This window comes from Melozone crissalis, unplaced genomic scaffold (genome assembly GCF_028551555.1).
Source record: "Melozone crissalis strain CALT ecotype California unplaced genomic scaffold, PUWL_Pcris_2 ptg000042l_1, whole genome shotgun sequence".
Classification (NCBI taxonomy): domain Eukaryota; kingdom Metazoa; phylum Chordata; class Aves; order Passeriformes; family Passerellidae; genus Melozone; species Melozone crissalis.
The window spans coordinates 15,733,046-15,748,159 of NW_026535820.1; the positions used below are offsets into that span (position 1 = coordinate 15,733,046).

A 15,114-nucleotide genomic window follows, 5' to 3' on the forward strand; every position below is an offset into this window, starting at 1 on the left:
GGATGTAGGGAAGAAAATTAAAAACACCCAAAAAACCCCAAAACTGTGCAGTTGCAGTTGCTTTCTGTGTTCTTTTTCTCATTTTGTTTTCACTAATTCAGTTGTGTCTAAGGAGATACTGAGTGGGTGAGAAATTGTAGTATCCCACAGTAATATGAATGTTTTGACCATTATAAAGATTGTCTGGGTTTTTTCATCTGAATTTTGCTCGTTAATCCTGCATCTTGATATTCTTTATTTCCAGGTGAAGGAAAAAAATCTGAAATTAAAAGGAAAGGTTTCTAAATAGGCAGCAACCTAATGTTTTGCATTGATTTTGGAACTAGATGATGGTGAGGGTTACGGTGGCAAGGAAATCTAAAGTTAGCCAAACATACTGACCAGATGCCATTGGTTTTGTGTGGTCTAGAATAGGAAGGAGCCAGGAATGGTACTTGAGTGCTGAGGTGCCTCTCCTCAGCTGCAGGTATATTTGATTGAAAGGAAGAAAAAGTTTGATGATGTACTGAAAGGAGGAATCATGCCAAAAGCAGGAGGTGCATTCTTCCCCATTTTTGGGTGACTGTGTTATTTCAATTGTTCTTGTTGGCTCTGTACAGGAATGTACCTATTTGATCCCAAAACACAATGGGGAAAATGCAAGGCTGTTATATTAGTAGAATGAGGATTCTTGAAATTCTTAATATTTGACAAATGTTAAACAATTTGGACTCAGAAGTGAATGATTATAGACCTGTAAAATTTCTACATTTTTGCTCTGTTTGTCCTTTAAGGCACATAGTGCTATTGTCTGCCAGATTTACTGCTTCTCCATGATGGATAAGGATGTGTAGTAGTCGCTCTCCAGTATTCAAAAGAACTTGAAATTTTGGGGTGCATAGCTTGAGCTCAAACAGTGGGGACATTGGGGTCCATACATCAATGGGGATAATGGGGGTAATGTTGGGCAAAAGCAAGAATCTAGTTCAGCATAGGTGTAAGGCACAGAGCAATCTCTCAGGCTACATTAATTCCCTCATAGCAAGAACCATCCAGCGAGGATGGTCAAGGTATCACCCAGGGGAGCTTTGTATGCCCAGAACTAGAAACAAAAAAAGGATTCCCAGCTTAAGCAGGGATGCTGAACCTGTGTCTGGATATGGTTCATCTCTTTTGAAAATACTAGGGTGGAAAGTAACTGCTTCTTGGCTTTTCACAGCCACAAGAAAGCATTTATCTTGATTAAGGAATATTTGCAGGTATTTCCTCTTGCCCAGGTTGCCTGAGAGCGTAATCCATGACCATTGCTTTTTAATACAAAAGGAGCAAATTTGTCAGTGTTGTGCAGCCATTTTTCAAGTTCTTCTAGAAGACCCACAGACACTGACTTTTTTAAATGTCACTGTAATTTTTTTATATGGGGGTTACAAATCACTGTGTTAAATAAATTAAACTACTCATTCAAGCTGAAAAGCCTTTAAAATCTTATAAGGTAGCAGAATAGTTGGGTTTGATGTATTTAGAGTCTAACCTGAGCTAAATCAGTAGTCTTAATTTAATGTTACTCTTGTTTAAAACTAATCTTAAAACTTAGTCAACATGTAAATGAAGAACTCAGTTTCACATAAATTAAATTTAAATAAATTAAACTAATTGCAAGCAGTGTGTAAACTCTTGATACAAAGATAATTACAGTGACTGTGATGGTGGAGTGAATCTGCCTTAGGGTGTGTTTGGTAGTTCAAAACAAAAAAAAAAGAAAAACATCTTGAACTGCTGTTTCCTTTTACAGACTTCTTTCCACTCAAAACCAAAACTAACCTAGCAGAAAAACATCTGTTTTCTTATTAACAGATTAAATAGCTTTAAAAAAGGAGCTTAAAAGTGCTCCTTATTTCACTGTGCATTTTCATCATCACGTTTCAGGGCTTGTAGGTGGTGCTGCATACAACCACAATGGTGTTTGGGCTGGGTCAGCTCTATATCCTATGCTGTCATGGGTCATGGATGTATGTGATACCAGCTACTGCTAAAGGAAAAACCACTGGCACCATTCCTTGGGTAAATTCTTTGTGGGGTGTAATTTGGTTAAACCTGGTCAGAAAGTGCTCGTGGTGGTGGCAAGAGCTGGGCAAACAGTGAGAATGAGAGCAAGTGGCTGGAGAGAGCAGCAGTGCCAGCCTACAAGTGTCAGAAATGTTCATGGAGATGTGGTGTGAGATACTTTCCTTTCAGCATCGTCCATGTGGCCTGAGAAAGCTTTCCCTGCCTACTCAAGAATGCTGTTTTTATGAAAGAAGGGCTGAATATATGGGAGCTTTGTGTAGTCAGAGATAGAAGAAAGCAGCATTACAGAAGTGGGCCTTTTTGGAAGCATGCACTGTCATTGTGTGTGTCTGGATTCCTCACCTTTTTATTATGAGAGAAACTTGCAAATCCCAAACAGCAAGAAACTGATTCCTGCTTTCTAGTACCTATAATTTAAGTAATCTATTTCAAAGATATATTCAAACCCTCATATCTTTTTATTTGCTGCTTTTTTTCCCTCCTAATCCAGATGCTGTCAATGTCCTGTTACATGAACAACACAGCTTTTGTTTGTGGGAAACAGAAGAGGTTTGTATTCGTCAGTTCTATGACTAGTGGTTCTTGAAGCATTGCTTGTGCTGGGAAGCTTCTGTCTCATCAGCAGAGTGACTTCTAAAGACATGCAAACAGTGCATTTGCTGCAGCACTCAAGTTAGGTGCAAAGCCCTAAGTAACTTTGTAGCATAGATAAAGAGCACTACAAGTCTGAGAGTGCTGAGAGCACTGTAAGGAAAAAAAGGTGCAAGTGATCACACTTATGAAGATCTGGGTGAAAGGAGGCTCTACTACCCACACCTATACAAAAAGCATTTCACAGCATTCCCCAAGCATTTTCTTGGGTTTTGCCCAATTTTCACTGCTTGCTTCCAATCCTGTGCATCATCACAATAGCTGCAAACAGGTACTTGTATATAGATGTAAGATACTCCCTCTCTGTAGAATCAAAGTAGAAAGAGCAAGGTTAAGAATAAAGCCTCTGTCACCTTCCTTTCATGTGCATGGTTTGAACCAGTTGCTTCATGACCCTTAGAAAAAAACTTCAGACAGAACACTTACATTCTGTTAATGTCTAGCTATCTGTCTTCTACAGAACAATTACACATAAAATGATTAATATTTAAACCGTGGCTTACATTTTCTGCAGGCAAGTTTGTGCTTAAGGGATGTGTATCGTTTAATAGCATGGAATTGGAAAAAGCATATGAAAAGTCCTGAACAGTTTTGTTGTTCTTGAAATCTTTTGCATCTTTCTAACATAGTTCCTTTGTTTATTCAACAGCTGTTTTTAATGGGAGTTCCTGCTAAGCCTTATGTGTTCTGTATTTTTAGAAACTCAGCAATTATAGATGTAACAGTGCTGAGTTATTAAAAAATACAAACTTGTGGAACATGGAGTACTTGTGTGATTTAGAATAACTGTTAAGTGGCTGCATTTTCTTTTCTGTGTATTTAATAGATTTATCTTTCAAATATCTTTCAGTTGGCTGTATTCCTTTAAAAGCTCAAGTTTTTCCTAGAATTCTATGTGTTAGTTCATCAGACACTTCTGTCATATGTAATGCCAACAGTGTCCATTATGTTGAATTTTAAGACATTTTCTTTTGCTGTGCAGACCAGTTTCAACAACAGCTCTTCAGCCTCTAACAATGCACTTTCAAAGTGAGCACATTCTTATTCAGGTTAAGGAGCTGTCCTCTAGTGATCCATGTTCTGATTTTATAAAATGAATTTTATGACCCCTTTGTGGCACATGCAGGGTATCAGGTAAATCACTTTCTCTGGGCCCACTGCTGTTCAATAAAGAAATCTTTCTGATAAGTTTTTACAGTTGAGCTCATTTCCATTAAATTTTGTGGCAAGCATTGAGTTCCTGACAAGTCCCTCTCCATATTGCAAAACAGAGCTGAATAAAAAGATGAGCCATTAATTAATTTTTTGCTCTTTTACTGATCCCATCTTATGCTGACATTTCCTAATCCTGCAAAACTCAAAACTTGGGTTCATATTTGAGGGTGGATATCATTGTATGACTCCTCAATGCACAGGCTGAACCGATTGTGGGGTCTGCGAGCCGAGTGGTTGTGTTGTGGGGTCACCAATCCTTAAGGACACATGATGGATTACACAGTCCAGAAGCAGAGATGCTGGGTTGCCCATCACAGGGGGCTGGCAGCCTCCTGGAGTGTGACCCAGCCACCTGGAAGGCTCCAGCTGCTTGCTGTAGCTCCCCAGCTGTGGTGGTTGGTGGGCAGAGTGGGGCATTGGTGTGACACCCAGTGACCTCATTTGGGTCATCACCTCCCTCTGTTATGACAGCAGGTGATGTTTGCTCTGCTGGAGGTGGAAGGGTCTTTTCAGCCACTTTGAGAAACGCATCTGCTTGGAACTCATCTGGGGGTAGAAAGAACATTGAGACCGTGAGCAGAAATATAAGCATTGAAAGCAATAGCTTGTAAGGGTTCCAGCTTGTTTATAGTACGCTGTTAACACGGTCTCTGGTGAAGAATAAAAGTGCAACACGAAAGCAACCTCCCTCTCTTGTTATTCCAGGTTGGTGTCTCTGGGGAAGATGTCTCTGCAAGAAGATGCAGGCGTGCTGAAGACTTCAGAAAAGTGAGCAATGAGTCCTTCTGAATGCTGAAGAGAAGCCCCCTTGCAGGGTCATGAACCTAAGACAAGTCTTCGTGTCTGTACTGCTGTTTGGAGTAGCTGGTCTACTCCTCTTCATGTATCTGCAGGCTTGGATTGAAGAACACCATACAGGTACACTAGGCTTTCTCTCTTGGCTTTTTTTATCATAGTTGCATCTGTTATTTTAAGATGACCATAAAACCTATTGAGAGCAGTTGGGGGTGGAGTTCCCATTCCCCCACCCCTACTTTGGAAGTAAAATAGCATTGAAAATAAACTTGTTTCAATTGCTACACTTCATTAAGAAATTTCTTCAGTCACATGAAAAGATGCCCCTAGCTACCTAATTGTATTGTATCAGCTTCATTTGCAAAAGCAAGTGTTGCAAAAGCATTCTGCATGTCCAATTTAGAAATTATTCTCAATGGTGATTTGTTGTGGGATTTGTACATTACATTTTTGTAGTAAAGTAACTTTTGGAGAAAAACAGCTGTGTTTTGTAGACAAAAGTTGTCTAAGCAGCAGTGCTCATGGAATCATTCTTTCCCTTTCTTTTTTGTTGTTGTTTGTTTGAGACTGGGCTTAGAAATCTTTTTATATATAGCATCAGAGTCATCTAGCAACTTCAGATAAATCTATGTTAGCACTGGCTCAGGATTACACTTCTGAATTGTATTTCTGTTGTTTCCCATTTGTGATCTTTTGGGTTTAACTCCATCTTAATCTAGATTCTCTTATGGACTAAACTAAACCAGATTATTTACCTCAACCCCCTACTAGAAGCTCAGTCACCTTCCACAAAATGTCAGTAAGGTCCTCCACGGTTTTGCTCTGCAAGTCCACTTCTGCTATGTCAGCTTATTGAGAGCATATCCTTGATTTTACTTGCATACTTGTACTGGGGGGGTTAGGGTTTTGTTTTCAAAGTTGGGTTTGGTTTTTTTGATTGTTTGGTATATATGCTTGGGGTTTTTTTGTCAGGGTTTTTTTGTTTGTTTCTAACTTGTTAAGTCTTGACTTTCAGATCCTCTCATCTCTCTCAATCAGCTTCCATTTCCTCTGTAAAATTCCTATTTTATAGTATGTTGATACCATTGTGAAGAAATATATCTGTAAAAGCACATTAGTCTCTGGTTTTATTGATTTGTACTGTTATTCCATGAGCTGCTAGGCTCCAGTATGTTTTAGAGAGCAGTGTTGAGGGGGAAATATAGTGCATAATTTCTGCAGATGTTTGACAATGACCTTGAGGTTTTTTCCAACTAAGTGCAATGATCACAGCATTAATTCTGGCTTGTTAATTTTTTCGGGCTGTCCCAAAGTATTCAAGAGCTTGTATTAATAAAACCGTTGTGAGAGGTAATACAGGCTCCCTTTGGAAAGGTTCCCTTGTAATCAGTTGTTGACAGAAAGGTGCTGGCAGAAACTGAGCATGAAGCAGAGGGGGGTCTTCCTTGAAAATCTCTACTGTTGTCAGGAATGTTAAGGGTAGATATCCTTGCTTTCAAGGTAGTTCAGGAATGTAGATGATGATTGTAGATTATTGATTTATTTACTTGCTGACATTCTTCACATTCCTTGCATCTTTTCTTGTGCTGTAATTAACCTTTCTATCCTTGCAGTGCTCCTTGGTGCGGTTTCTCACTGCAGTTTTTTTTTTACTACTTTCTTTTGTATGTATCTCTCTACTATTAAAAAGAAAGAGAAAAATAAAATAAAGGTTGAACTAGGACAGACTCTGTTGTTTTGGCCAACCAGTTGCTTTCTTTGGGGTTTTCTTTGATATATTGCTATAATCATCTTCAGGAGAGAGGCTTCTCCATGCACACATAAGTCATTTCCATGTGCAAACTTTTCTCTAATAAAATGGAAGCTATCAGAGAATAACAGAATGGTTAGTGAGTTTAAAGTGTGACTGCAGTTTTGAGTGCCCTTCTATCTCACTGGACTGCTGTTGTGACAGCACTTCATCAAGATCCAAAAAAAAAGAATTTTGGCATTCTCTACAGCAGCAGTAGAGAATGTATATGGTCATGCACATTGGCAAGAGCATGGAAAAAACTCATTCTTTGGTGTCTGCTCTTGCTTCTTCTTCCAATTTAACATTTAGAGAGCCATTCTTTTTTATTTCAAACGCCTGTATCTCTCCTAAACCTTCTGCGGTACAATTCTGTAATGCTCCTCTCCTGTATGCTGCTTTAGAGTTGATATGAAATAGAACATATTTGCATATTCACAATATACATTAGTTTAGTTATGGGCATTTTGCAAATTTTTTTCCCTCTTCTGCTCTGTTTTTCATATTGCCACATGTTGTTCGCTGTGGCTTTTGTGGGGATGAGCTGTATCTGGAGAATCCTAAACTGACAAGCATCTTTGCAAGGATTTTATGTGTTCCTTTAATCCTCTCACTAGCTGCACAGCTGTAAGACAGCTAGTTTTAATCTGCAAGTGGCTGAGCATGTGAGGTGAAGTTCTGTTAGGAAATGGAAAGTGCACCTCGTGCTCCTCAATTGCCATGCTCAGAGCCTGTAGAGACAAGTGTTTGTTGTAGGCAGAACTATTTTTATCTTCCACAGTGCCCTGCTCAAGACCTACAGCATTCATGTTTGCATTTGGTTGCTGAAGGGGTGGAAAGTTGGATGTGTTTGAGTTAAGGGAAGTATCTGTTCTGCACCTGTGAAATGCTGCTCCTTTACCACCCGGTTCTTCTGAATATCCGGAGCCTTTATAAATCACAATCTCTGGAAAAGACAGTGCTTTTTACTCTTTTGTGGTTTGTAGTGTTCATGCTTATTTCTCAGGCTCTCCTAACTGGGGTGTGAATTATTCCCAGATGTAGATTTTTTGGGGGGAAACTGGAAAATTATATGATAGTTTTCAATTCCCTTATTAACCTTTGGCCTGCTGATTTAAAGTTGGACTGTTTTCTTTCATGCTTGCCATTCTTATTGCCACTTTTTCTAGCTATTCATAATTTTTCACTCTAGATCCAATGCCGGTTTTTATTCATAGTTTGCTTTCTCTCTTTTTGGTTCTCTCATTTCTACTTCCTGTTCACATCACTGAGATTTCAACTGTGATTTCATTCCCCTGTTCGTCTTATTTTGCTCTAGACTGATCTTATCCAAGCATGTTTTTCTCTGAATTATTTTTACAAACTTCCCTCATTACTCAAATATATCCAGCCCAGGAACACCTCTAATTTTTCATCCTGTCCATCTACTCCATATGCACCTGCAGGCTCAGCAGCTGGATGCACTTCTCAGCACAGCCATGTCTTCTGCTCCCTCCCACTGTGCTTGGACTCTTCAGGATATTGCTTGTCATGTTTATCATCCCTATACCTTAAAAAAGGGAAAATCTTTCATTTAAAGATGTCTAAGAAACAGCTGCTAGCTAGGTGGTGGTCCTCTCTGATGGCTTCTCAGAGACATTAGCAGACTGAGAGAACAGGGGAGTTTCTTGGTTTGGCTCTGGGCGTGGAGTGTATAAAGACAGGATGATGCATCTTTACTTCTGTTGGGTAGCTTCAGTTCAGCTCAGTGGAGTAATTGGGAACAGACTTGTCAGTAGTCCAGTGTGAGCATAAATATGTACAGACTACATCTGGATGAAAATGTAATTGACAACATTGATAATGTGGTATATATGGAGCACTTCATGTTCTCCATATATAAATATATTCATTGTATATAAATTCACGTACATGAATGAAGCTTAATGTGAATTCAGCTGGATCCTACAGCTTTACTTGACAGTTCTCCACACAGTTTTGCATTAAGCAGTGCAAGCATCAAATATTGTGGCATTGATTAAGAAGCAATAACTATTTGTTACATGCTTAGAAATTTCCAGCACTGTTGATCTTATTCAGATGAAGCAAACTGCTGGGTGTCATGGCTGATGTTGAGTTCTGTACCATGAATTACCTGAATTAGGGGGTTGTGGGGTACAAAGGACACTTGCAATTTAATCCTGAAATATTAGAGACGTGAATTGGCGTTTTAAGATAGGGGTTCTAATTTTTTACTTTAAAACTCTTCCTTTTTATGTGGATTGATGTGATTTAGTGTGACTGATTACTTCAAAATAATCTGAGAATATCTTTAAGGTTAGAACTCTGTGCTGGTTTTGTTGTTTGGGGTTTTGCCATGTCTTGTTTTTTTTCCCTTCTCTCAAAGTTTGTGTAATTATTTTTTTTGTGTAGTAAAGCCATGATTATGAAGGACTACTTTAGAATAGTGTAGTCTTACCACTAATTAAAAGGCTGCACCACCCTCCCATAGATTTCTGGCTCCCAAGAGTGAAAAAGTCTGCATCTCCTCTTTCCCAGCAGTTCTGTATCTCACCTTAAGGATAACAAGATTTTTCCATGTGCTTTCCCTTCCCTTTGCAGAGTATCCGTTCTGTAGCATCAGTGATTGCCCAGGCATCCTTCTGCAGTCAGTGTGCTTTCCTGCAATTTGTGCATCTACCCCCTGAAAAGCTTCACTACACAGACCTTATACCCATTCCTCAGGCCACAGGTGTTCCTTTTGTAAAGAAAAAAAATCTGATAAAAATCACATTTTAAAAAAAGTTTGAGCTTTCAGGCAATATTTTGCATGAGCTTTCACAATTTAATCTGCTATTGTTGTAGCCATCTGGGTTGTATCCATTATACATATTCCCTGGCATACACAGGTGGGCTTTTTTTCCCCCACCTTGCCAGATTTTGTAATCCAAGGGAGTCTTTTGGGTCCTTTGGTAATCTGGTGAGATATTTTGAGTGCCTTTCTTCCTTATCTTGATACTCTAAGTAGCAATTGAATATGTGTATACACATGATAATATTTACTCTTTGGTTTTTTGTGGGTTGATTTTTATTTAAACTTTGTCTAAGCAAAGAAACATTGATGTGGCTTAAAGAACCATTCCTATGTGATAAATTGCAAAGGCAATTGTTTCATGAAGGTCATAGTTTTTCTAGGCATTCATCATAAAATACATTAAAGTAATATATTTGTAGAAAAGAGGTTTGTAGATAAAGATGAAAAGAACCCTGCTCAGCAATGGTTATTAATTATGAATAATTTAATTCTTCCAGTAAGATTGAAATATTTCTGCTGTCAAGGTCTTGAGCAGTTTACGGGAGTCTTCCTAAGTCTGATGGAACATCACTGGTATGGCAAACAAATCTTCAGGTTTACAATGCCCAGTCACTAAAGAGGCTGCTCTAAGGAGTCTGGGTGTACTTAGGTTTTACCCTTCTGGTTAGAATATGCTGTATTTTGCATGTGAAATGTTTCTGTTTCTTTGTTTTATTTTTTTAATCTGCCACATTATTGGACTGAAACATTATTGGACTGAAGCACAAAAGAAGGAAGATTCAGTAGGATCGGTATATGCTGCTTGGTGAACTATTACACAGGTATTGAAATCCTAGAAATACTACAAAATTTTATTAGGGGAATTTCTCTATTATAGCATAGAATGGTTTTCCTTTCTTCACACCCAGCTTTCAGTAGAAGGAAGCTGTAGGGAGAGAACAATTGCCTTTACAGGACAAAAGCTACTAAGAAACAGGTTGAAATGGATACTTTCTTAAACCATAATTGTCTGAAAACACAAGTAAAATTTGAAGAGGTTTCCTGAGCTTCTGACTGTAGAGTCACACCCTGTCTTCTGCAGTTAAAAACCCCAGAAGCTTTAAGAAAAAAAAAATTAAAATTTCATATTTTTTAACACTTAAGGCTGTATTTATCTATTTCTGAGGATATTCTTCCCAAGTCTGCTGTTCAGCAGCCATTTCACTCATTTTTTCATTCAGCCATTTTCATCTTGCATTTCATTCATTTTACTTTTATCATTCCTATAGCTAAATCCCACTTAAATTTATAAATGCTTCTGCTTTAGAAGAAATTCCAGCTTCCACTTTCTGGCGGTGTAAATCAAACTAAATGGGATGAGGTTTTGGAGCTCCTCATAGCTATATATCCAATTTCATGTTTGAGTGGTAGCTGATGACATTTCATGTATTACTGTGTGTAAGCTTTGAACAGCCCACACAACCTTGTTCATACCTAGACCACAGAGATCCAGTTCTAGAAAGGTGCAGCACATACCTTAATTATACCAAGGACACCTGAATATACTCTTTCTTACCTGTTTTCAAACGGAACTTTAAGAAGAGGATTCTGTAACTTTCTTGTATCTATGGGCATGTAACCAAATTCACTTCAAAATCTGAATTGTAGTTACCCCTGGAGGGCTTTTTGGCTTGATTAGTGAAACACTTATGAATTGGGGTATCCTCCTTCCTGGGAAGGCTGAGTAACAGCAATGCTGTTTTCAGAATGCTCTTTTGAATTGGATAGAAAATATGTAACAGGTGCTCTTCATGCTGTTTTCCAGTTAGTCAGACCCTCAGAGTGAAATATCTGACTGATGTTTGGAAATGTGATTTTACAGAGTCCTTAGCAGTCAATCCTTCTGTTAAGTAGCTATGCTTTTTCTTTTTTTAGCATGATATATGAGTTTGGGTTTGTTTTCCAACTTTTTTTAATTTTCTGACAGATGTGCTGTTGTTCAGTAAAGTGGTCAGTTTTCAGTTATTGTCCACCATTGTTACTGCTTTTAATAACATTTAGTTCATGGCACTTCTTCAGTTCTAAAGTGTCTTTTCCTTAAAAGCTTTTTTATTCAGGCAGTATAGCCCTGCTGTCTTGTCTCTTCTGGGCATGGACTGTATGATGCAGTACCATTTAAGACAAACATACAGTCTTACAGAGCAAGAAGGGTGGAGAGGTATTTTTCACCTTGCAAATCATCATTTAGATGCAACTGTAGAAAAAAATTGAGATCACAGAATCATTAAGTTTGGGAAAGACCTATAAGATCATCAAGTTTGACCTTTGACTAATAACCACACTATCAGCTAAACCACAGCATTTAGTGCCATGTCCAGTCTTTCTTGAACACCTCCAACATGACTTCGCCACCTCCCTGGGCGGTCAGTTCCAATTCTAAAATACCCTTTCCATGAATAAATTCTTCCTGATGTCCAGCCTGAATGCCCCTGGTGCAGCTTGTGGCCATGTTCTCTAATTCTGTCGCTGGTTGCCTGGGTGAAGAAATGTGCTACACCCTCCTTTCAGGGAGTTGTAGAGAGTGATAAGGTCTCCCCCAAGCCTCCTTTTCTCCAGGATAAACAAACCCAACTCCCTCAGCCGCTCCTCATATGACTATCTAGGAAGTATGATGAAAAGACGAATGTTTTTCTTTTCCTGGCTTGCTCCATTTTCCTTACGTGCAGTGCACATTTTTAGAGAAGTGAGTGGTTGCTGCTGGATTATATTTAAGGCTGCTTACCTCTGTGTCTGATGCTGAACTGCTTTGATATGTCACTTGATTGCAAACAGACCTGTTAAAATATGTGATGTGGTCTCTGCAAAATTCCAAGGAAAAGCTTTGGTTTCTTACTGGAATTAAATTAGAAATTCTAATGTTTGTTTTAAAGGTGAGTATATACATATAGGTATGCATGGATATATATTTATTTAAAGTATCCCCTTTATTTTCTTTTTTTTTATTTGTGGGCATAGAGACTCCTGGTAGGAGAAATGTTTTAGATGGAAACCTATCTCCTAACCACAGTCAGCTGCTGGGGTACATGGAGATTGGTTTATATGGAAGAATTTTTTTAGTATTTACACTCTAAAGCCTTTGTTTCTGTCTCTTTCATTTTACTCATTTGGTCTTACTGTAAACAGGTTATTGCTATTAATTTGGGATACTTCTTGCAATGTGTGAAACAAGCATTTAAGGATCAGGAGACTGAGAGGTTTCAAGTAAAGGGAGCCATTTTAGTGTACAAGGGGTTAATATCTGACAGATGATGTGTATGATTTAGCTAGAAAAAAGCATTATTTGTGTCAAGGAGAAAAAGGTTCAAGGAAGAAGAGAAGTGCCTTTAACGTCTTCTTTTTTTGTTGTTTTTAATGTGGAAGAAACTGGTTTTATTTTTGGTTCTTTTTTATTTTTAAAGGTAATCATTATTTCACATCAGCATGAATATTGGCTGGGCTTTTAAGTTTGGGTCCCTACTTCTTCAGACAAGTGTCTTACTTCTTGTATTTTTTTAATTTATATTAATAGCATATTCAAAGAAAAAGAATGTTTCTACATTCTACAGTATTCCCATGCAAGACATTTCCTATCTGTCAGTTTGAAACTGGGAAGATGCATGACACATCAGCATACAGTGTTTTTCTTCTCAGCTCCTTCAACCTTGAGCCTTGTGGCTATATGTGTGGGAGGGAATGTTGCTGTCTGCAGCCACAAAGAAGGGAGGGCTAGCTGGGTGCTATCAAATGTTTAAAAAACAACAAAATCTAAAATAAACAAACAGGCAAGCCCTTTTCAAAACTCCCACATTTGCTCATTTCTGTTGAAAGTCAGGGTCAATAATCAAATCAGCTTGAAGATTCTGCTTTTTGTAAAACAGTAAATATTCATTACTCAGGAAAACTGAAAATATGCTGTGTTTTAAGCACTGCCCTGTATATAGATGAAACCGTTCCCAGGCAAGTATGAGCCTCACTTGATGTAAAGTGATAGGGAATGGAATATCACACACATCCATTGGCTTTGGATTTTGTTTGGTTTAATCTTGGTTTAGTGAAGAGGTGAAGCAGCAGCATCCTATACTGGAAAGTCTGGAAAGCCATACTTGGCAGCAAGTGCAACCTAGAAAATACCACTGCCCACAGTAGCTCTTTAAGAACTCTCATTCCCCCCCAGTTCCACTCAAATCACCAAAAAACAATTGTTTCCTTATCACTTTAGAGCCTCCCCATGGTAACAACATTCAAGACTATCGTTGACCTCTATTAAACCTCTGTGAAACCTGCGTGCTAGAAGTGGAATTTGTCCCTCAGAGCTTTGTTGTTTCAAATGGTTTTGTTTATATTGACCACTCAGCTTTCTATCACACAATCCTGCCAGGAATTCACAGCACATAGCTCTAACAAAATCAGGCTGAGTAGGCACAGATTTTGTCTCTTGGCACCATCTATAAGGGAAAATGACATGAGTTATCAAAATATTTGGGGAACGATAGACTTTTTTTTTTTCTGGACAATGGTAATAATAATTTTCATGTTTACAGTTCCATAATATTCTAATTAAAAACAAGCAAATAAGACTGGTCAATACCAGGCTTTTCTAAATGAGCAATGATTCCCTTTTGTTTGGTTGAGTTTTTTGATTGGTTTGTTGGTTGGCTGGGGTATTTTTGTTGTTGTTCAGGGATGCTGAAGCACAGAAAGTCCTGGAATGGCAGGGATGGGTCAATGGTTGCAAGGGCTTCATTTCCCATGGACAAAATCTCCTATGAGCCAAGCAGACAATGAAGGGGGAAGGAGGGGAGGAGCTCTTAAGAAAGTCATTGGCTTTGGAAAATTGACTTTCTTAAGTAACAGTGATAGTGAGACAAAACTTGTCTCTTAGTGAAGAGATTAATTGGCTTAGAACATAACAGATGATGGCCTAAAAGCCACAAATTTTGACAGTCACATCAGGGGATTTCTTCTGCATGTCACAGACACTGGGTAACATCCAGAAAATAACTGAAGATCAGCAGCCAAATGTTAAGAATAATCAGAGCCAATGTTAAATTTCACTGTGGGTGCATGCCAGTGTTAGACAAGGTGTTAACTGATTTTATATTTAATGTGATTGGAATGGAGCAGGTCATTTCAGTACTAATTACAGTCCAACAATAGAAGAACTTGCACAGCTTTGTGTACATGTGTGAGGGCATAGATGGAGGAAGAAGCTGCTAAAGGTTTGCAATACTTTCTGTGACAGATGTGTTACAATCTAGGCCTAATACAAGCATGCACTTAGGATCAGCTCAAGGGAATTTGTGGTTGTTTAGAATTGTGGTTTTGGGCCCTGGGTGTGGGCATATTGCCTCCCAGTAAATTATATGCAGGAGAAATGAGGGTTTGGAGGTGTTTGGTTTTGATTACGGTCAGCTAGGGAGATGTGGTGCGAGTTCTGCTAGCTGCAGCTGGAAACATTCTGTTGTGTTAAACAGGAAAATATCAGTGCCTGATGCTTTGCCATTCATCCACAAAATAGCTCTGCTAAGAAAAGAAAATATGTCCAACAGGAAATAATAATTATTGCAAATGTTGTTTGCCGAGACAGTTTTGATTATACTTTATATTCTTGTTAAATTTTTTTAAAAGAGCTGCTTCTTTCTGGGAAGAGTAGAAAACAGTTGTTCCAGAACTGTTGCCTTACCCCCATAATGTTTCTGGCTTTCAGAAGTGCATGTCATGACAGGTTACTTTGACTTTGGCCTTACAGCAATGGCAGAGGAGAAGGATCTTTAGTTAGCAAAAGCTTAATAGAACTGGGTAAATA

The 15,114-nt window shown here is 38.5% G+C and overlaps 1 protein-coding gene across 1 annotated transcript in view; it reads left to right on the forward strand.

The window, feature by feature from the left end:
* Nucleotides 1-15,114, forward strand: part of CHST9 (carbohydrate sulfotransferase 9) — an 85,145-nt gene that overhangs the window by 1,524 nt on the left and 68,507 nt on the right. Inside the window, exon 2 of the mRNA XM_054285288.1 lies at nucleotides 4,618-4,830. Coding sequence (XP_054141263.1) covers nucleotides 4,731-4,830 — 100 coding nt within the window. The 5' untranslated portion in view covers nucleotides 4,618-4,730. The remainder of the gene's footprint in view (nucleotides 1-4,617; nucleotides 4,831-15,114) is intronic.